General features: G+C 41.6%; 1 protein-coding gene across 1 annotated transcript; it reads right to left on the bottom strand.

Moving 5' to 3' along the window:
- Window positions 1–16,900: 16,900 nt before the first annotated feature.
- LOC148782340 (uncharacterized) lies at window positions 16,901–17,317 on the bottom strand. The gene has a single exon (XM_088864618.1). The coding sequence runs from the start codon at window positions 17,315–17,317 to the stop codon at window positions 16,901–16,903; it is 417 nt and encodes a 138-aa protein (XP_088720744.1).
- Window positions 17,318–23,994: the final 6,677 nt, after the last annotated feature.

The raw sequence follows: 23,994 nt of genomic DNA, 5'->3' as shown, positions 1-23,994 counted from the left end.
GTTCGGGTAGTTCATGTAGTCATATTTGTTGTTATTTGTTATTGCAAAATACCTCTATTGACAATAATATTTTCGTACATATCAATTACAAACATTCAAGATAATATAATACAAAATGCAAGCTCCAAACATGGCTACAACTCAATTATCAAGAACATACATTTTTTGCATTAAAATATTAATAATAATAACAATTCTTCACAAAGCCAGCTAACATCAGTCATTCCAACTAAAAAATGCATTAACAACAGATAAAAAAAATACAATTTTACATTAAAAATATAATAACATGCATATTTTTGCATAAATAATCTATCAACATACAATTTTTTCAACAAAAACTTTAACAATAAAAATTTAAAATATGGATTAATACCTCATGATAATTAAAACCTTGTCACGATTTTCACATCTTTTCGGAAAATCATCATTTTTCAAAAAATCCAATCAAGGAAAAAAAAAAAAAAAGTACAGCAAACTCAAACAATAAAAATTAAAAATTGGGTTTAATACATCATGATAATCAAAACCTTGTCACGATTTTCACATCTTTTCGGAAAATCATCATTTTTCAAAAAATTCGATCATGGATAAAAAAAAATAAAAAAAAAAGTACAGCAAATTTTCAAAAAATTTGATCATGGATTACAAAAAAAAATTCGATCATCGATTAAAAAAAAAAAAAAACAAATTTTCAAAAAATTCGATCATGGATTAAAAAAAAAAAATCACAAATTTTCAAAAAATTCGATCATGGAATAAAAAAAAAAAATTCGATCATGGATTAAAAAAAAAAAATCACAAATTTTCAAAAAATTCAATCATGGATTACAAAAAATTCGATCATGGATTACATAAAATTCGATCATGGATTACAAAAAAAAAAAAAACAAAAAAAAAAAAAAATCGATCATGGATTACAAAAAAAGAAAAAAACAATTCGATTATGGATTACAAAAAATTCAATCATGGATTACAAAAAACTCTATCATGGGTTACAAAAAAACAAAAAACAAAAAAATCGATCATGGATTACAAAAAAAAAAAAAAAAACAATTCGATCATGGATTACAAAAAAATCAATCAACTATTACAAAAAATTCGATCATGGATTATACAAAAAAAAAAAAAAAATCTGTTTTTCACAGAGCCATCTTACATAAAGCCATTTTAACTCAAAAATCCTCCTCTAAGCGAATAAATTACATCCAATTGAGTACATTTTCTGATAAACAACAATATAAAGAATCAAAACCCTAAATTTTGAACACATTATCATCAATAAATCAAATCAAATAGATTAAATTGAGCAAAAAAAAAAAAAAAACAGTTCTTTTTTTCACAAACAGTCATTGAATCTAAAAAATGAAGCTCAAATTGAATAAATCAGATCAAATTGACTGCATCTAATTATAAACAACACTATAACGATTAAAAACGCTAGAATCTAACGCATTATTTCTAATATATCATGAACAAAAAATCAAAAGGCGGAAAAAAAAAAAAAAAAAAAAAGCAGAAAATTGGTTCCACAGACATCTCTGTGTTCATCTAAAAATTCATGCTGTAATTGACCAAATTACATAAAATTGAATATGTTAAATCATAATAGACACAATAAAGATTAAAAACCTTACAAATTGTACTGATTATCTTCAAAATATGCAGTAAAATTAATCATATGGCGGAAAAAAAAAAAAAAAACCCAAACTTCTTACCTGGTTTTGTGAACCGGAGCCTTCAATATCCAAATAACTCTGTTTTTCTCAACAATTATCACAAATTAGTAACAGAAGGTTTTGATGAACAATTTTATGATCAAAATGCCTACAAATTTTGAAAGATTCATGCCCTATTTGGTATGAAATACAAGGAAAGATGGAAACCTTAAAAATCCAAGTTTTGTGATCCAAAAACACAAAATTTCTCAACCATTTAATCCGTGTAAAAGCTTAATAAAGCTATTTAAAGCCTGCAAATTAGATCACATGAAAAAAAAACAAGAAAAATGATCAAAAAATGACAAATTTCGAAGAATCCCGTGAAGAACACTGTGCAGCCCGTGTTCTTCACGGGACTCGCCGATTCCGTATAGTGAATCGGCGAGTCATTGTGCAGAATCGTCCGGTTTTCTCTGAAACCGGACAATTCTCGATTTTTTTAGTTGTTCCAGCCGTCTATGGTCGATTCCCGAGTCGAACCTAAACACTGCTCATAATAATTAATGGGAAAGGTTTCTATACTTTCTCTACTGTACAGAAGATATGTGCTTCCCCCCATCCAGTCGTCCAATTTAGATCAAGTGAGCCACTGATCATTTGATTTAGATCCGACATCTCATAGTATTTTATTTTTATTTTTTTTCTACAAATATTATATGAACATGAAATTTGGTACCTTCAATCATCTCAATGGGGAGCACCTAAAATGAATATTAAAAATAATTTTTAGATAAAATATAATGATCAAAATACAATTTGGAACTTTTAGAAGTATTTTAGTTATTTTGTTTTATTGAATGTTTTCTTTCATATTTTATATAGATGCAACTTTAAAAGAGGAGTGGATGCTCGAAGTCAAAATTGATGGTAAAATAAAAATTAAAAATAAAATAATATAAAGACGTGATATTGTAATTGGGCAATCTCAACCGTCCATTCTAAATAGAAGGTTGGATCGGGGGACGATTGGATCGGGGGAAGTACGTAAGTTTTATGTAGTAGACGAAACGTAGAACGTTTGCCTATAATAAATGCTCTTGGTAGGGTGCGATCTAAAACTTTTACAAAAAGATGATGACACCTCACACTGCACCATTTAAAAAACCAGCACTAATTGAGTACGCAACAACTAAGGTGTTGGTAATGATGTTGTGGGGTCGATTAATGAAAATTTACTCTTCTTACCATTATCTTATCGTATTTAGAGTAGCACTTTTGCACTAGATGAAATATGGGTAAGTGATGTGGACCACTTTAAGAGGGAGTATGAGGTGCTCTTTTGGGCAGCGTGCACATACTCCCTTGGGTAAGAGGTCTATTAAATAATATTATTTCAATCTGAAATTTTGGAATTCATGTTAAAATTATTTTAGTTAAAAGTAATTTGGAATTCTAGTTATTAAACAGTTAGATTTGATGATTTGAAAATTAAATCTTTCTACCTAGTTTAATTTTAAAACATCATTAGGGTGAAGAGGTTACATCCCATAAACGATTTTACAGGCGTAGATCACTTTTTGTCTAACTCTGCATATCCGGTTTCAAGCTCAGACGAGAAATGAGGAGGTTTTGGTTGGGTTGGTAGCCCGTATAAAACATTTGCCATGGCTCTATACTAATATTGATTTAATGCAAGAACACGAACACGATTGGTCCAACTGACCCTAAATAGTTAAAATTAGGAAAATTGTTTCATGCAGGCTGGATTGCATTTCTACATATGCGATTCAGAAAATGTAAAACATCTATCTTAAAAATAGATGCAAGTAGGTGTTTCATCTAAACACGATGAAAACTAACGGTCCAAATATTTTTTTACTAAAATTATTTTTTTTTTATTTTTAAAATATATTTATTTTTTTATATTCATGATCTCCATCTTAAATATTACATATCTTTAAACATTAAGTCTTAAAATCTATCTCAAAAATAGATTTATTAAGAAGCTCGTATTTCCACATGGCTTGGCCACATAGAAACCGGGCCCTTAAAATAAAGCTAAGCTAATAATGATGATAAGATATCAGGATTGATTTACACAATGGGAGGAACAGACCAGAAGAAAGGAGTCCAAGTCAAAAATAAAGATATTCGGATGTTTATCACCCCAGGGATGATGCTTCTCGTAAGGTTGTCGTTCGTGAAGGGTGGCGCACTACTCCATTTTGCCTCCTAAATAATTCCGTGCTGCTTCCTTCTTTTTGAGTGGTGGGACTCTTGATCCTCTTCATTTCTCACTCTAAACTCTTCTTCTCCATGCAACTTGTTTTTCATGGTCGGTGCCAAACTCTCCTCTTCCTCCTCTCTATCTCTCTAAAATGAGTGAGTGAGAGGTCTTCCCTTGCCCTTTTCCCTCATTGTCAAGGATAAAGTTCTATCCAGAATCTTACCCGATTTGGTTGGATCATGAAGATATTATGAATAATATGATTTCTTTGACCTTGGTTCTAAAATTAGCTTTTAGATCGTTCAAAAAAAAAAAAAAAAAAAAAAGTAAAAAAAAAGAAGAAAAAAAAAAGAGAGAGGCTTTTAGGTCTATCAAAGAGGCATTTCACCGTGCTAAAGTTAAAAGCCGTTGAACAAAAGTTAGATTGGCCCTTTACAATATTGTGGTAAAGAAAAAAGTTTGTTTATATAAAGTGTCAAACTTAGTCCGTACAACGAAGGTGCATCTAAACAACCCACTGGATAAGGTTGTTTTAATGCTAAGAAACCTTCAAATGGTTAATCTCGAACTCCAAATTCATAGACATGATAAAAAAAGATCTCTAGTCGTAAAATAGTTTATATTCCAACAAATTATCTGGACTGTTCATTTTCAATATTTTCAAGTGTTTATAAATCTGCTTGATCGTCACCGTTTCTGAAACTTTGAATTTCATAATTGTGAGCAACAATAGATATTCATATCATCGTAAGGCTTTTTCAGCTCCAAAACTGCATTTTAAACATAATTTTGGGATGCACCTTATTTCAATAGTACAAGGTCGATACCTTGATACAAACCTCACCCTATTATAAAGTAGTTTCATTGACAGTTATTTTGCTCCACGAGTGGCTCCGTTGACCTTATTTTGATTCCAATCGTGTTAAGCATGAACATGAATTTTTTTATTCTTGGCTAAATTGTGTGATGAAAATGTTGAAGATCATGGACAATGTGAAAAGATGTGTGCGAGGAATTGGAAAGAAGGGATTTTGGAGGAATAATATGGCAGAGTGGGAGTCAACGAGCACCTCTCCATACACTAAAGAGATGAGTACACGTGTTTGAAGATGTGGCGAGCTCCACTCGGATCCATGTTACTGGGCCTAGGCCATGTGCTGAGGCGAGTAGGAAGGTACCCTTACTCGATAATGGGAGGTGTATGCTACTCAAGATGGTATTGCACTTCTTGCATGAGTACAATACTTCTCGGCCAAATACTAATGAATTGTCTGGGAGTCTTTCCGAGTCTGGTTAGAAACTTGATCAATTCCCCAATAATTGAGTTCTGTAAGTGTGCAAAGCCTCTTTTTTAAGTTTTTATGTTGTAAAATAGGATCGATCCAGTAGGAATCCATCAGATGAATTATTGCAGGGTGACCAAAATCCATAAGAAGGATTATTTGATAAAGAACCGATCACAAATTGATTAATTTTGATCTCTATCTTGATGTTTCAATTCAAAAACATTGGCTTTTTTTGACAATCATGCCAATAATGGTACATCTGGCTTATTTTTCAACTAAATTCCTTGAGATATTACTCAAATCAAAGCTGAAAGAGTTTTTCACAATATTTGGACATTGATTTGGGATTACAGACCCTGTCATGAGATATTTGGGCTGTAATGGGTCAGTTCCATGTAACATGAACCAATAAACTATTGTTGACGGATAGCAAAGTTACTATACTTATAGCTGAATGTTGACAAGGATCAACATGGACTGCCCAATTGGCAAGATGTTGAGTTTCCCATTTTATGGGATTGCACATGTAAAGAGACTTGTTTCTAAAAAACTAGAAGTCGAAACTCAATCTCTGATGAACAAGAGTAATCTCATGAATGAGAGACTGGTCTATCCTCCATGGACATAGCCACCATTGTCGAATCACGTATATATCTTATTACTCTTTTTCTCTCTTTCTTTTGTATCTATTTCTTTGATTGCAAATTCTATAGAGTATAAGAGCAGGTCGATCTATCACTAGTGATCCATTACTGGTTGGTGATTTCTCCTTTTACAAATAGCCCTGATTGTGTTCACATATGCAACCACTGAGAATATCTAGCTACAACTTTAACCGTATTTAGCTATTTGGTTGGTTTCAATTGAGGCGTCTTCCATTCATTAAGCACGTTTTACTATTGATCAAGTTAGTCTTCTGGTTCTCAAGTCTTACAAGGCTAGACATTCCAAGGACGTGCAATGTTTCAATTCCTCACTGCCCTTTTTACTTTATTCTAGGTGTCTACTTCTTTGTGGCCTCGTGTCACATCGCTCGCTTGCAACACAAACGACAAAGAGGGGAATCTGAATACCCCTCGATCTCGATTGAGGGAACCATGGCCGACCAAAATGCTCCGGGAAGCCACCCTGGTACATGAGCCATTCACACCCACTTTAACCCATGACCTCACAAGCCCCAAAGAACTCTGACGGAGTTGAAGGCACTTGTCTGACAGAGCTGAAGACACTTGTAACTCGGAATATGTCAAAACTGTGATCAAGATCATCGAATCAGGAGAAACTTAGGAAAATAATGGTCTGACGTCACTCCCAGTGGCACTGAAGCATTTCCCAATGGTGACAGAAGCCAGGTTGAACAAAGCATACAAAAATGGACCAGAAAGAAGAGTGAAGGGCTTGACGCCAATGGCGCCGGTGCCCCTTGAAGCCTCGTCAGACTAGTACCACCTCAAAATGATGGCGATATACATAAGTGACATAAAGTCGAATAATGACGCTTGTCACTATGGATTGACACATGTCAGGACGTACTGGCGTGATCTCTGACGACAGTACGCACATACTGGTCGGACATGGTTCTCGAGGGTCGGGAGAGAACCCTTTCTCGGACAATCACAAGGTTTTTCGCGCGTAGACTTGAGGGGAGAGAGAGAGAGAGAGAGAGAGAGAGAGAGAGAGAGAGAGAGAGAGAAGGGTTGGGGCATGACCTGGTTTGGGAGAGAGGAAGGAGGGGTCCGCGCACTCAGAGGCGTTTACGGACGCACTCAGAGGTACTTTCTCTCCCTCAAAGTTTTTTCTCTCATCTCGACGGAACTAAGGACTTAGAAGCAAACAACAAGAGGAACAAACGTAATGCCTCTATTTTATAATGGGTAAATACCCCGCCAAAAAGTTTTTCCAGCCTCTCTTTTACAAGTGATTAAGCTTGCTTATATAACGGATTCATCAAACAAGGGTGAAGACTAACAAAAAAGCTTAATTACAATTTACTAAGGCCCCAGTTATCGACAGGTTTAGAATTTCAGGACAGCCACCAAAAAGCCCCTGATTAAGCCCATTATATTGGGTGTAAGCCCCTAAAGAGACACCCCCTCTGCCATCAGTCCAAGTCCTAGTGAAGCAGTTCATACGCCCCATTAAGGGCTCTCCTCAAATGTCTATCTAAAGAAAAATAGACAAATCAAAAGTTCAGCGTAAAATGGGAATGAAGCCCTTAAGCACGACCCCCATCGCTAGCCTTTCAAAGAAAAATCTGATGGATTGGGAAGCAAGTCTCCAAGCAAGAACCTTGACTGCCAGACACATCTAGATTATGATAATACTGGGTCCCAAGCCTTTAAACAAGACCCCCAGTTGTTGAAACAAAAATACCACTGGATTGGGATTCAATCCCCAAATGTACCCACCAGTCAGCCCATTTGGAAGCATTGTTGAGTTGGGAAGAAGCCCTTAAGCAAGGACCCCAGTCATCATGCTTCCCTAGAAAAGGGATTCTAATAGTATTGTGTTTATCAAGCCTTTAAACAAGGCCCCCAATCGTTAGAATCCACTTTGATCATCCCTCAGAGAAGAAGCTTGGCATGGTCTCCCCCTCAAGGATCGTGTTGATGCCAATGATCGAGAAGAAAATGATTGTTGAGAGACAATAAAAGTGCCTCAGTAAGGGTTTGAAAGATGAATTTTGGTGAGGTTTTGTTCTTAATGTTACATTTCTCGCTTATCTTGAAGACTATAATATGGTGTGGCAAGTTGTTATACATCATTTTTGACATACTTGTATCCGGGAACACATAAGGAGAGAGCCAGTAGTTTTGGATACTCTAAGGACACCAGTAAATTTTCGTCGCATTCTAAAAAAATTTTAGCCGATCAAGACGAAACTCAGTTTTCAAATCCAGTTCCTTTCATGCTGAAAATGGACCATATAATTATAGCCCCATTTTTTGGGACTCAAAAGAGTATCAGACCATCGCCATTAGATCCAAAACATCCAAAAACCCTCAGGTACCAAATTTCGACTCAATCGGACCCACCAGATCCATTCTGGGCCTAACTTACCAAAAAGTTTTTTGTTTTACACTATTGTGGTACAGCCTCGGTGAACCACTTTCCATTTATGGGAAATATGTTTTCTCAATTTGGGATGAATTTCAAATACTCATAACTTGCTTATTTTGGGTCCAATTAATCTCAAATTCAGATACGAGCTAGAACTCGCCGATACGCTCGTTTGACATACGACACACTGATTAGATGCCTCAATCTAGCCTCCGAGTCAGGTTGACCTGGTGGCGTGGCTCTGAGTTTGTGATGGACCCAGCACTTGATACTGCTCTCTCGTGAACAGTGTGAAGAAGACATAGGCAGAAATACCAATCGGTGAGAGAGGAATTAGGTTCGTAAGGTGAGACTCACCTTATGTGGGTCCGTGGCACGCTCGGGCTAACTCGCATGGGTGCCCTCTTAGATCACATTTGAATGCGCCCATGGCCTGTGGCCGGTTCGGAATCGCCTCCCTTGATCTGTTTTCTTCTTACCTGCAAAACACACGCACACATTAGAGTACAGACAAGTAGGTCTGAGAACCCCACATTGCCATAGGGTGAACACACACGTGCTTGTGTGCTCAGGGATTAGTGAAAGAAAAAACATAAAAGAGTCCATGTCAATTCTCCAGCCTCATGACGTCTCCTTGACGAGGGACTTTCAGTAAGGTCTTATAGTAAAGAAAGAAAGAAAGGGGTGAGACAAAGAAAAGAAACAAGAGTTTGAAGGCTAGTAAGTCTTTCAACTAGTCCTTCAGAGAAAAGTGGGACGGAGGTTGGTTTGGATTTCACCCAACTCTTCAGAGGCAAAGAACAAATTTTTTTGCAGAGATGGGAGAAGTAATGAAAGTTAGCTAGGCTCTCGCTGAACCTTCCAAAGAGGGAGGAGAAGGGAAGAAAGAGAATGAAGATGCTTAACCCGATGGGTAGACGGGCACAATGGCGAGACTAGCGCGATGACTGATCAAGTGTGGCAGCTAGACGGGCACGGTAACTGGACCAGCACAACGGCTAAACTACTCGATGACAAGATTGGTGCGGTGACTAATCTGGCACAATGATTGGTCTTGCGCGACAGTTAGACGGGCATGGTAACTAGACCGCCACAATGAATAAACTACTCGACGACAAGACTGGCACAGTGACTGACCTGACGTAGTGACTAATCTAGCGCGACAGCTAGACGGGTACGGTAACTTGACCGGCACAACGGCTAAACTACTCAACGTTAAGACTGACACAACAACACAAGGTTCTGTCAGCCCTCTGGTCAAACAAGCAAAATGAGAAAAAGAAGAAAGAAGATTGTGCTCAACAGTGTGCGTTATCGTGCAGGGCAGAAAGTGGGAAGGAAGAAAGGTCGCACTCGGTGGTGCTTATTATCGCACGCAACAGAGAGAAGAGAGAGGAGAGGACATCTCGCTCAGCAGTGTGCACTGCCGTGCACATAAGATAGAGAGAGAGAAGGGAATGTCATGCTCAGCAGTATGCACTGCCGCATGCAATAGACAGAAAGAAGAGGACATCACGTTCAGCATTTACACTACTATGCGCAACTGACTGACTGACTGAGAGAGAGAAGAGAATGTCACGCTCAGCAGTATGCATTGTCTCATGCAGCAGACAAAAGAGCGAGTGTCACACTCGGCATATGCACAGTCGTGCGCAACAAACTGAAAGAGAAAAGAAAGTTACTTTCGACATTTGCACTGCCATGAGCAACAAACAGAGAGGGAAGAGAACGTCACGCTCGGCAGTACGCACTGCCACACACAATAGACTGAGAGAGAGAAGAAAGTCACGCTCGACATTTGTACTATCGTGTGCAACGAACAGAGAGGGAAGCGAACGTCATGCTTGGCAGTACGCACTGCCGTTCGTAACAGACTGAGAGAGAGAAGAAAGTCACGCTCGGGATTTGCACTGCTGTGCACAACAAACATAGAGGGAAGCAAACATCACGCTCGACAATACGCATTGTCGTGCGCAATAGAGTGTGAGAGAGACGAAAGTCACGCTCGGCATTTACACTGTCGCGCGCAATGAACAAAGAGAGAAGTGAATGTCATGCTCGGTAGTATGCACTGTCGCACACAACAGATTGAGAGGAACATGAAATGAGAAGGAAGCAGAGAGAAAAAGAAAGCGAAGAGAAGGGAAAGGAAAGAAGAAAGAGAGAAAAGGAAAGAGAGAAGAAAGAAAAGGAAAGGAGGGAGAAAAAGAAAGGGAAAGAAGAAGAAGAGAGAGAAAGAAGAAATAAAAAGAGAGAAGAGAGAGAAAGAGAGAAGAGAGAGAAAAAAGAGAGGGAAAGAAGAGAGGAGAGAGAAAGTTACCTTATGCTTAAAGGTATCGTTTAAAGTCTTCTCTCTCCTCTTTCTCTCTTCAAGATGTTGCCCAAAACTCAAATGACGAAATGTAATTTTTATTGCTGAAAGAAGGGTCTATTACATGAGGTGTGTGCTTGTTTATATAGAAGGGGGGCCCAAACATGGGTGTACAATGAACAATTGACTTAATTGCTAAAAATTAACAATGAAGTGAATTAAAGAAATTCTAAAAAAAAATGGGGCAAAATGGCGATTTTGCCCCTGTACCAACAATCCACGAAATTCCAATTGAGTCGCTGTGCCTAAGAACTCTAGCGATCTTCCCAGGTTGGTTTAGGGTACTTCCGGTCTCCCTTCAGTTGAAAGATGATTCTTTTCTTGATTGGTTCGAGAAGACGGTGGTTTTGATGCCACATTCGAGGCATGGATCGGGTCTTTGGGCCACGATCATGAAGTGCAAAAATCACGAGAAACGTGCGATCTTTGTTTAAATACTACGCCCATTTCTCGGTGCTTTTCGAAGATGTTTTTGCTGAATATCGACGAGCAAGTTATCGTGAGCGCTTGGCAAAAAACGTGGCTTGATTTGGTGTTCGAATGACCATTTTCCATTTTTTATCTTTTGGCCGAAATTTGGCTTTCGGTGGTCGAAAAGTGGAAAAACTTCGTACTCATCGTAAGTCGAATCTGATCGTCCATCACGTGTAAGGTTTGGCTCTAATGAAGCCTCGAACCTTGTGCTCGTAATGGATCTAATATCGGGTCGATCCGACTTGCAAGTGCCATGATGTGGCCACTCGATCGAGGTGTGCTCCTGTTGGAAAACCTGCAACTTTGCCTTGAATTGTGATCTTCTCTCGTATTTTTCTCCCTGTTTGGGCCATGACATAGTTCGTGCCACATATCAAAATGCTCGGGTCAACAAGACGAACACACTCGTAAAATTTGAGCTTGATCTGGCCTGGGATGAGAGAGATATGGCCTTTCAAATTTGAGCTCAAAACCCATGAACATAGTTTCCATTAATGGAAAATGGTTCACTGAGGTGCACGGTAATAGCGTGTGACCTACCCATTTTAGGTAATTTGGCCATAACTTGGTCTAAGAACGTCTGATCAAGCTGAAACTTGGTCCTTAGGGGCTTCCAGATGTTCTGGATCTAATGGAAGTGGTACCATATTCGTTTGATGCTCCGGTGATAAGGTTATATTTATAAGGTCCATTTTAGGGTGATAGAGGCTGATTTTCTCAAAATTGTTTCTACATTTGCACTACCTTAAGCTCGTTGGATTGCGATGTAACTCAATAGGTGTTCTTAAGAGACCTTTATCAACATTCTTGAACCTTTTTGGGCCATTTTGAGAATATTGGAAATTTTGCTCATGGATTAGGGCTTATTACCCTAAGGCTTCCATAGTCAGCAGGAATTTTCTCACCTGCGGACCTAGGTCGCATATTGTGTTTCTCTTTATCCACAACGGGGATACAAGTGTTAAAAAGTAACCTTAAATAGCTTGCCCCGCGAATGTTATCCTTCTAGAGAAGCGAGAAGGGTAACATTCGGAATCAACATTGGTCCTTCAGCCTTAAAAAAGAAACTTCTTCGTCACCGGATCAACATGTTTGTCGAAGGGGTAGTTGTGCGAAGTTGCTTCCTGGAGGGGTGACCAAGGTGCTCAGACATAGAGGCTTTTTTGGGGGGAGAAGTGACTTTGAGGGATGATTTTAAAGTCTACACCTTGTTGGACATCTTGGCGGCGTTGTTGGCAGCCATACTAGGTTTGCAGGGTGCCTGGTATGACAATTTCTTATTTGTGAGGGATGATTTTAAAGTCTACACCCTATTGGACATCTTAGTGGCATTGTTTACTGCTACGCCAGGTTTGCTTTGACAAGCAGAGTACCTCTGAGGTCCCATCCTGTCGAGTCCAGTCGAGGGCTTTTTGTTGGTCTGTCCCAAATATCTGGTCTGGTCAGGGAGGGGTTTTATCAAGGTAGCCATGATTGGCTTCACCCTAGTTGTTGTATGCAGGTATTGAGCTAGTTTGATAGTTTCTTGCCTGTTGTGGATGTTGTGAGATGATTTTAACGTCTACACCCAGTTGGACATATGAGTGGCATTGTTTGCAACCTCACCAGGTTTGCTTGGCTTGGATTGACAGTTTCTTGCCTCATGAGTGATCTTATTTTTGGGTCCCAATAACAGAGTATTCTGCTACCGAGGATTTTTCCTAAAATGCTGGTTGAAGTTTCATGTGAAGACGAATGCTACATCAACCTAATTTTATTGGTCGGAGCACCCTTTGCAGGTTTTCACTTGGACTAGGGGGAAGTGGTGTCGTAAATACGGTTTTCACCAGCCTCATTTTTATTAGGCTCTTTTGCCCATGGCCTCACGGTTCCCATTTGGGGTTTTCACCATGCCTGATTTTTATTTATGGAACTCTTTTACTCATGGCTTCATGACCATTCCCGCCCGTTATTTTTACTCATGGTGTTCCCCTTTTCAGGTTTACACCATGCTTTTTTTTTTTTTGTGGGGGCGTGTTTAAGGTCATGCCTCTAGGACCTGAGTAAAGCAGTTTAACGTCATGCGGCAAGGACGTTCGCTACAGTTTAAGGTCATGCAACTGAACCATTGTGGTGGTGAATGACGGTCTGTGGAGGCCATGGAATGAGTATGCTAGTGGATTGATTCATTTGGTGGAGATGGCATGAGACTATCTACAGATGATGGATGGTGTTCGAATGGAAGGTGGACAATGGGTGACCTACTAACTGACGACGAGCATAGATGATGGAATGGCTCACCATTTCGTAAGTATAGGTAAGACTCACTTGGGATGAAGTGAAGATGGTGCGCAAATGCATGCATAGAAGGGCTGGCATGAAAAGGCCGTGTGTGCAAGGGAGGAGGGCACACGTGCATGAAGGCGGATTTAAGGTCAAGCTACAGGGACCTGGGCAGAGCAGATTAACATCATGTGGCCAGGATGTGCGATACAGTTTAAGGTCATGCAACTGGACTATTGTTCAAAGAAGTTTATCGTCATGCAGCCAGGACGTGCACTATAGTTGAGGGTCATACAGCTGGACCACTGTGCAAAGCAATTTATCGTCATGTGGCCAGGACGTGCACTATAGTTTAGGGTCATTCAGTTGGACCACTGTGCAAAGCAATTTATCGTCATGCGGCCAAGACGTGCACTATAGTATAGGGTCATACAGTTGGACAGTTGTGCAAAGCAGTTTATCGTCATACAGCCAGGATGTACACTATAGTTTAGGGTCATACAACTAGACCACTGTGCAAAGTAGTTTATCGTCATGCGGCCAGGACGTGCACTATAGTTTAGGGTCATACAGCTGGACCAATGCTACATTTTAAGGTCATGCAACTGGACCTTAAATTGTAACAGGATCAGTGCTACAGTTTAAGGTCATGCAGCTGGACCAGCACTACGGTTTAAGGTCTTGCAACAAGACCATTGTTACAGTTTAAGGTTAAGCAACTGGATCAGCGCTACATTTTAAGGTCATGCAACTGGACCAGCGCTACAGTTTAAGTTCATGAACCTGGACCGATTTAATGTCATGCAACTGGACCAACGCTACAGTTTAAGGTCATGCAACTGGACCATTGTTACAGTTTAAGGTCATGCAACTATACCAACACTACAGTTTAAGGTCATGCAACTGGCTACAATTTAAGGTCATGCAATTGGACAATTGCTATAGTTTAAGGTCGTGCAACTGGACTATGATGTGGGTCGCCATATGTGAGGTGGACTTACTAGAAATGAGCTCATGGATGAGGATCTAACTCACTGAGGATTTGGGATGGATTTGACCCCAATGGTGATGGAAAGGTGATGAGCGTTGAACCTGCTGGTGCGCACATGGACAGACTGGCTAGAGAAGGTGTGCATGATAGTGCATGCAAAAGGAATGGGTGCAACGGCAGAGGGTTGTGCATGGCAACACACAGATGGCATGCTAGGACGCAGCATGACAGTGACCTTCGAGGTGCATATTGCAGCGGAGTACGCATGGCAGCAAACATGTTCGGCGGTGAGTGCACAGCAACATGCGGCATGGACGTGCTTGGCGGTAGCGGCGAGAGGCACGCTCAGGACCAGCTTGTTGAAGTCAGAGGTGCATGACATAATCATGCAGTGAGTGACACGCTCAGCAGTGGCATGGGACGAGGAGCACTCGCTAGTAGCATGCGGTGAGGGACGCTCGACGATATGCACGTGGCAACATGTGAAGGGAAGTGCGTTTGATGAACTTTAGGGTGTGCATGTGAAGGACACACACAAAAGGTCACGTGGGTGGCAGTTCAGGTCATGCGTGCATGAGACGTGCTCGAGCGGCGATTTGTGAAGGTCCTCAGGCTCGGGCTTAGGAGTTGCTGCCCCGATCAGCCCGACTTCATGGGGAAAGATCGCCCATGGCTGCTAGGGCATGCATGCGAGGGACGCGTGTGAAGGACATACGAGCGACAGCTCGGGACACGTGTGCAATGGATGCACAAGAACAACGGCTTGTGAGGGACCTCATGGAGACATGTAAGCAGATTATAGTCGTGCACATAGACTGTATGTCGTGCAGTTTAACATCTTGTTACAGGGATGTAGGACATTTTTACTCATGATGACCTATAGGGCAGGATCAACACGTATTTCATTTGCAAGTGGGTGCCCCGCAGGGTTTTCACCACACCCCCTTTATTTTGACACTTTTACCCATAGTGACCTTAGAAGTTTTCATTGTGGCAGTCTTTTTTTTTCTTTTCTTTTTGACGCTTTTGCCCATGATGCCTTTTTCGGGTTTTCATCTTGTCTGTCCTCTCTTTTTTTTTGCGGAGGCAAGTTTAAGGTCTTGCCTCCGAGACCATAAGTCACGGGTAGTACTTTTTCAGGTAGTGTTTGTTGATAGAAGGCATTGGTTCCTTCGCGTCAGAATAAACAAGTATATAACCTCTGTTTGGTGAGGCTTTCTTGATCATGAAAGGGCCCTCCCACTTTGGCTCAAACTTCCCCTTACATCTCTCATGCATAACGATTGGTCATTTTACTTCTAGAACTTAATCACCATAATTGAATGAGCAGACTTTGACTGATTTGTTTAAAGTCCTCTTCATCCTCCCCAGATGGAGTTCAAGGTTCTACTGGGCCTCGAATCTCTTCTCATCAAGCATGTATAGCTCTTGATAGCAAAGCTTAACCTATTCATCTTCAGTCATATTCTGATATACAGCAATGCGCAGCGAAGGGAGTTGAATCTCGAGGGGTAGTAACTCTTCACTCCCATAAACCAATGAATAAGGAGTAGAGTCAATAGCACTCCGTGGGTGGTGCGATAAGCCCACAAGGCTTCAGGAAGCTTCTTGTGCCAATTTTTCTTTGTGTTAAACACTGACTTCCTCAGAACACTGCAAAGAGTCTTGTTGAAAGCTTTGGCCAAACCATTTGCCCGAGGGTGGTGCATAATGGAGTACTTCCACTCGAAACAAAATTGGTTAACCATGCCATCGATATGTTGGTTCTGAACAGAGGACCACTGTTTGATGTGATATGGTCGGGCACACCGAGTCGATAAATGATGTGATGTCGTACAAAGTGGCCACTGCTGTCCTAGGGACAGTCCTGAGGGGAATTGCCTTGGCCCATTTGGAGAAGTAATCCATGGCAGTCAAAATGAAGGTATGGCCCAATGCTGACGGAGGTTCGATGGGTCTTACAATGTCCATGCCCCAATGTGAGACAGGCCATGACATCACCGTAGGATGCAGAGGTTTCGGCAGCTGGTGAATGAGATTCGAGTGCATTTGGCACACTTGACATCTCTTGGCGTATGCCAACGAGTCTGTGACCATTGATGACTAGTAGTACCGCAGCCTATATATCCGCTCATAGAGTTTGGGTCCTGACTAGTGAAGTCTGCAGATACCGGCATGGAATTCTTCTAATATGAGCTCTGCCCCCTTTGAGTCGATACATCTGAGAAGGATTCCATCGAAGGAACGTCAAAAGAGAGCGTCCCTTTCAAGAAGAGTGTATTTAGTGGACATTCTTCGTACGTTGTTGTTCTCAATACGATCGTCAGGTAGCCGAACATGTTTAATAAGTTGATTATTGGTTCCCTCCAATCCTCAACTTGCTCAATCTCGAGCACATATCGAATCAAAGGTCTCTTCCTCTTGTTTCTCACCCCGACTCGCCACTTTTTTGGCTTCGAGAACATCCTTAGCAGCAAGGAGTGCCGCGAACGGATGAGGAGGACATTCTGAGAAGAGAATCCTTTCATCGTCCCCATCTAAATCTTTGACTAGCCAGAGGTGTCTCCATTATGCTACCCATATGGGCATGGGTTCCTTTGGGGAGACTTGGATGCTGGCTCCGAGCTTGGCTAGGGCATTAGCTTGGGAATTCAACCTTTTGGGAATGTGCTGTAAGGAAAGGTCATCGAGGTTTTCCATCAACGTTTTAGCGGTGTCATGATAGGGCTTGAGGCTATCCTTTCTCACGTCGTATATTCCTTTAAGTTGTTGTATCACCAACTCAGAATAATCGAAAATGGCCAGCCGTTCCAAGTTCTTATCTAGAGCAATCTCGAGCCCAATTATGAGCGCTTGATATTCAACGTCATTGTGCGAGACTATCTCTGTGAGAGAGAAGGATAAGGGGATAACGTCATCTTGAGGAGTCAAAAACACCACGCCAGCACCACCTCGTTCAGACTGAAAGGCCTCTTTAAAATGCATCTTCTAATCATAAGGTTACTTGACACAAAACACCTCTTCATTAGGGAGATCACTTGACAGGGGCAATTCTACTTGTAGGGGATGTGCTGCTAAGAAATCAGCTAAGGCTTGGACCTTGACGGCTTTCTATGGTATGTATGTCATGTTGAACAGTGACCATTTTGCCAGACGCCCTGACAGGCAGGGGTGTGTCATAAGGAACTTTATAGGATCAGCTCTTGAAATGAGCTAGTCTTCATGGCCAAGCAAGTAATGGCGAAGCTTCTGGACAACGAAGATCAAAGCCAGGAACATCTTCTTGATTGGTGGGTAGTTCTTAGCTCCTTGTATGCTGTGGCTGAGGTAGTACAAAGAAGTTTCTTTCCCCACCTCATTGTTTTGTGCTAAGAGTGCACCAAGTGACTCGTCGAGGGCAGTCACATAAAAAATAAGAGGCCTTCCCAACACTGGCGTAGAGAGTACTGGAGAGCTTAACAAATATTCTTTGATTCCTCCAAGGTTGCCTGGCATCCCTCATCCTATATGAAAGGAGAATCTTTGTTCAACAGGTGTGTAAAAGGCCTACAATGACCTGAGAGACTGGAGATGAATCTTCGAATATAAGCAAGCTAGCCCTATAGAGACCGGAGCTCTCGAAGTGTTATTGGCGATGGAATTTCTCTGATTACCTTGATCTTGACAGGTTCGATTTCCAACCCTCGGTACCTGACAACGAACCCCAAGAATGTTCCTGAACGTACACTAAAGGCGCTCTTCAAGGGATTCATCTTGAGCTGGTGCTGGCGAAGCTGTTCGAACACTCATTCAAGGTCACGCATGTGAACTTCCTTGTTCTTAGATTTTACCACCAAATCATCAACGCCACATTCCACCTCCTTGTGCATCATATCTTTAAATATGGTGGTCATTGCCCGCTGATACGTGGCTCCAGCATTCTTCAATCCGAATGGCATCATCGTGTAACAAAAGACCCCTTTAGGAGTCAGGAAGGTGGTGGCCTCTTCGTCTTCTGATGCCATCCTTATCTGATTATACCTTGAGTATCCATCCATGAAAGAGAAGATTTGGCAATGGGCTGTAGAGTTGATAAGCATTTATGGTAGTGGCAACGTGAAGTCATCTTTCGGAAAGGCAGCGTTCAAGTCAGGGAAGTCAATGCAGACCCTGATTTGCCCGTTCTTCTTTTTAACTGGAACGATGTTTACGAGCGATTTCGGGCATTTCACTTCCCGGATAAGGCTTGCTTCCCTGAGTTTATTCACTTCAACATCGAACTGCATTTTGAGGTCGGGCCGAAATCTTCTCGACTTCTGCTTTATGGGCTTGAAATATGAGTCGATGCCAAGTCGATGCACTGCAATTTGGGGATCTAGATCGGGCATCTTGTGGTAAGGCCAAGCAAAGACATCTCAATTTGCAAGCAAGAAAGCAGTATAACTTTCTTTCTCTTTCGGGGACATGTTGGCCGAAATAAAAGTCAGCCTTCTATCAACTTCATATCCTAAGTTTATCTAATCAAAATCATTTACCGTAGCCTACCCACCTTCTTCCCATTCCTCGTGGGCTTCTTGGATTTCTACCTCCTCCTCAGTTAGTGATCTCGAGGGTTCTTCGTTAACCTCGAATGTAGGTACCCATTCTCCTGACATCTCCTCGAATGAGGATTTGATGACATGAAACATGATAACTGCATCAGCTTCTTGTATGACCAAGGAAGGGTCTGCTTCAAGGAGAGGGAGCATACAAGCCGAATTGTGAGGAACCCGGGACAACTGGGAAGAACAGAGCTCAGAAAGTGTGAGGGGAGGGCTCTGTGTTTAAGTGATCATAGATACATCCTCCACATCATACTTGTCTTTGTCATAGTCAGTTCTTTGATCTTCTGGACCCGCCACAGGTCTAGGTGGTATGGAAGACTAGGAGTTGGGTTTAGGTAGTGAAGATTATTTTGGGGTACTGACTGATTTTGTTGTGCATCAGAGCTGGTTTGAAGAGGTTGGAGAAGGTAAAGGTTGTGCCACCGGATTTAGTGCCAACTGGCTAGGTTGTGGAGTTGAGCCTGGTATGGCCAGGCTAGATGGAGATTGAGGGTTTGAAAATGGATTGGTGTATGGAACCGGTGGTGGTCCCGAGTATTTGAGGAGTGGTGGTAGACTGGTTTGGGTATTAAGGAATGGGGTGAGTGGCAAACCAGGATACTTCAAGAGTCTAGGCTATCGAGGCTTCTGGACGAGCGGCTGCAACTTCCTGCCTGACCTTAGGCTGATTGGGTCAGCGTTGATTGCTGCTTTAGAGATCTGCACCGTGTGGCATGCTTCATGAGAATAGGAGATCTGCCTTCTCGACTCTTTCAGCTGTTGCTCGAAGTCGGGCTCAAGAGACCATTGGGGTCTTTTGGGCTTGGGATTCTTGTGTTGCTTGCTGAGTTCCTCAATGGTGGGAGGAAGCTTCACATTGGCTCGAAATGCCACAGCATCAGCGACTGTCAGGAATCTAGCGGCTTGGGCTACCGTCTTCTTTACTTGCTTCGATGCCGCCTATTGATGTTGTAACCTTTCAGTTCTTTATCAAGGGCCACGAAGTTTGGGCATTCAGAAACTGTACTTGAAGAAGAAGAAGAAGGTTTAGAGGAACTGAGAGCAAAGGATGAGGGAGAGCTTTAAAGGTCATCACTCAGATTGAACCGATCCGAGTAGCTGTTAACGTCATCACCAGAATTGGACTTGTGCAAGGAATCTTTTAGGTCTTCACCCTGCTTGGACCATTGGGAGGTGCTTTTAATGTCATCACCCTTATTAGACTTTTTGGGAACCTGAGGAGAGGAAGGCTCCGGAATGTGTGCTCGACTGAATTGCGAGTCTTGATTAGCGAAAGCGCCTGATTTGGGGAAGAAATCCCACAGAATCAAGAATGGAGGAAGGAGCTCGAGAAACTCCACCATGGTTTGGGGCTGAGAGATTTTCTTCTTTTGATAAACGGCCCTTGGTACTTGTGTCCTTTTACAGGGGCAAGCTGATCAGGCTCATGCGACTTGGGTACTGGCTTTACTTAGCGAACTGCTTCCCTTCTCATGGACATGTTCCTGTTCCGTCCTCGATAGACTTTTCATGGTTGGGAAGTTGAACGTTCGTCTGACTCAGAAAGCTCAGGCTGTGCATTCCTAGAGGAGGTCTGTGTTCGAACGACCTCTGGTGACAACAATCTGACATAATCCTATGGGATGTCGGTGAAGTGTTCCTCTTGTATTTTATCCTTCATTATGGCTTGAAAGGCGAAGCACTCATCTAGACCGTGACCTTGTATTTGGTGATATGAGCACCACAGTTTTCTGGTCCCTCAAGGGAGATACCTGGGCTGTACGGATGGCTTTAGTGTAATGAGTCCAACTTGGAGCATCATGCAGTACAGCGCTTGGAGAAGATGTAATGGCAGGTCCTCAAGATGATAATCCTGCTTGCCTTCTTCTTGTACTGTCACCACGTGAGCGAATTCAACTAGCCCAAACGCCTTCTTGAGACTCTCGAGCTGTATCTGTCCCTTCTGGTTCAAAGCTTCAATATGATCCTTGAGGGTGAAGCATTCTTATTCAAGGTGTCCCAATATTCTATTGTAAGCGTAGTAGTTTAGGTTGGTGACAAGACCAGCTTCTTCTAGCTTTTTCGACTCAGGTAGAACGATCATCTGTTGATCTAGCAACATTCGGAGCAGGCTTAGGACCCACTCCTTATTGAAGCTTTAAATTCACGTATGGGTAGTTATATCTCTCTCTCTCTCCTCACATAGGTAATATGGGGTTTTGCAAACAAACGAACCCAGACCAAATGGGAACAATACCCTTCGACATGGTACTCAATTGCCAGACTAGCCTAATTATGACTGATGAGGTTCGTACAAAATCCTCAGCTTCAGAATCACAAATAGTCTGCACAAGGGTGAGGACTTCGACAAGATCCCCCAAAAAGTCTCTTCTCCCCCTAAAAGTCTCTATGAATGGACCTGCGAACAAATGCATCCCTACGTCTGAGCATCCTAGTTACACCGTTACATGAATCTCCTCAGTATTCACGTGGTCCTGTGGCTAGGAAGAAAAACAGTAAAAGCCGAAGGAAGTTTTTTGAATGATTGTCCTTCTCACTTCTCTTGAAGCATAACAATCGGCGGGACAAGCTGTTTGAACGTATTTTTCAGCACCTTGGTCCCTGATAGGAAGCAGGTCAATAAAGCCTGCAAAACAGTGGAAATTCTCGACAGTCTTAGAATGACCCCAGAATTGGTCAAAATCTTCATCAACACTTTAAAAGACCACCTGTCAAGTTTCATTGTGGTCATACATGTTTAAGGCAGTGAACAAAAGGAAACAATTTCAGCAAAATCGATCTCTTGCACCCTGAAATGGATCTTATAACTAGAGCCACACCTTTGGTGCATCAAATAATTGTGAGACCACCACCATTAAATCTGGCATGGTCAAAAACTCCTATCGGTCAAGTTTCGGCTTAATCGGGCACTCCAAGACAAACTTATGAGTAAAATACCAAAATGTGGCAGGTTGCACACTATTTCCATGTGGCCTCACTGCATCAAAACACCATTAAAGGTGTCTATTTTTATAGTCACTTTTGGGGCCTATAACTCACTCATTCCAAGTCGTATCGCTCCCAAATTTGGTGAGCATATTCGTCTCATCAAGACGAGCGATTTGATATGTGGTACACCTCATGACAACACGTGAGCTGAGAGCAAAACTAAATGAAAGTCACTGACCCATGAAGGAAGTTGTAGAAAATTTAATAGAAACATGCCTCGTTCGAGCAGCCAGATCATGACACTCGCATACCCTATTGGCAGGAAACCAATTGCATTAAGTGTATGAGGTCTGAGGTTATCTCTGGTCCAAACCTTGCGTACGATGAACGGTTGGATTTCACACACGAAGGCATCAAAGCTGCTGTAAATTCCAGCTGCCAAATTTCAAGATTCTGGTCGCTGGATTTCAAGATTCCAGTCAAAAAATCAAGACCACAAAATCGTCATCCGGACACGAAATCAAGCTATGTTTATTGCAACTTGATCTTGAAAGCATGCTCAGTGTGATTCAAGATTCATCCAAAATTCAAGTCTCATGATCATGGCTCAAAAATATGATTCATGGCTCGAAGTTGGTGTCAAAATGATCGTCATGTAGAGCCCGACAAGAAAACAATAATCTTTCGATCAAACAGGCATCCGAACGACCCCGAGTCAGCCACAGAAGATAGTGCAAGTTCTCGGGCTGCAACAGGGACTGCTCTAAAATTCCACACGTTGTTAGGCAAGGGCAAAACAATCCTTTTGCACTCATTTCTAAAATTCCTTTAAATTCCATTAAATTGTAATTATCTTCAATTCTAACTAGTTTTTGGGCATACACCCACGTTTTAGCCCAATTCAATATAAACAGGCAATGCCTCACTGTATAATGGACGAATTCATTCTTCTTGGATCAATCAATAAAATTTTGAATTTTGCTTAAGCTTGTGGGTACGTCTTGGAGAGAGAGAGGAGAGAGAAAAAATGGGTTGTATCCTTTTGACAGTTAAATTTCTCTCTCCTCTCATCTTTCTCTCTCCTCCTCTCTTTCACGCTCCTCCTCTCTTTCTCTCTCCTCCCTTCTTCTCTCTCCTCCCCTCTTTCTCTCTCCTCCCTTTTTTTTCTCCTCCCCTCATTCTCTCTTTGTCCCTCTTTCTCATCTTTATCTCTTTCTCTCTTCCCCTTTTTGTCATCTCTATCTCTTTCTCTCTCCTCCCCTCTTTCTCATCTTTATCTCCATCTCTCTTCTTCTCTATATCTTTATCTCACTTCTTCTCATCTCTATCTCCCTCCCTTCTTCATCTGTTGCAGTCGGCAAAGCCTAGCGTCGGCTGGATTTCTCTCTCTCTTTCTATTTTGTTGTAGTCGACGGAGCCTAGCACTGACTGGATTTCTCTCTCCTTCTCTTCTATTGTAGTCAGTGAAGCTTAGCATCGGCTGGATTTCTCTCTCTCCTTTTCTGTCACAGTCAACAAAGCTTAGCACCTTCTCGAGTTTTCTCTCTCTTTTGTAATAATCAGCGAAGCTTAGCGTTAGCTCGATCTCTCTCTCTTGCTTCTCTTCCATCACAACCAGCGCAAGCCTAGCATCGACTGGGTCTCTCCCTTTCTTATCTTTTGGCACAGTCGGCGAAGCCTAGTGTCAACTGCATCTTCTCTCTTTTCTTCTAACACAATCGGTGAAGCTTAGCGCTGACTTCATTTTCTCTCTCTTCTTCTAACAGCGTCAGTGAAGTCTAACGTTGACTGCATCTTCTCTCTCTTCTCCTCTGTATAACATAGTGGATGCAGCCTAGCGTCGACTGTGTTTTCTCTCTCTTCTTTTTAACACAGCCGGCATGCCTAATGCTGACTGTGTCTTCCTTCCTTCTTTCCCTTTCATTCTCTCGCCTTTCATACTCTTCTCTTCCTTTCTTCTCCCTCCTTCCTTCTGTTCCCTTCTTTTGTTATTTCATTTCTTATTCTTTCCTCATAACCATCATTCTGTTATTCGTTCATTCGACTAAGAGGGATTGAGGTTAGCCTCTCATGGTAGTCCTGTCGTCTAGCCATAATGTTGTTGTGTCAGGATTACTTGGCCCGCTTTATTGCCACAATAGACTAACCATC

The sequence above is a fragment of the Amborella trichopoda genome, chromosome 4 (genome assembly GCF_054954075.1).
Source record: "Amborella trichopoda isolate Santa Cruz 75 chromosome 4, AtrichopodaSantaCruz75HAP2 v2.0, whole genome shotgun sequence".
NCBI lineage: Eukaryota > Viridiplantae > Streptophyta > Magnoliopsida > Amborellales > Amborellaceae > Amborella > Amborella trichopoda.
Note: the sequence above shows the minus strand (reverse complement) of the source record. Positions and strands in the feature narration are given on the sequence as shown.

What these genes read in the sequence shown, in the direction of transcription:
- LOC148782340 (XM_088864618.1), bottom strand. Translation starts at nt 17,317, where the DNA reads ATGCATTTTAAAGAGGCCTTTCAGTCTGAACGAGGTGGTGCTGGCGTG.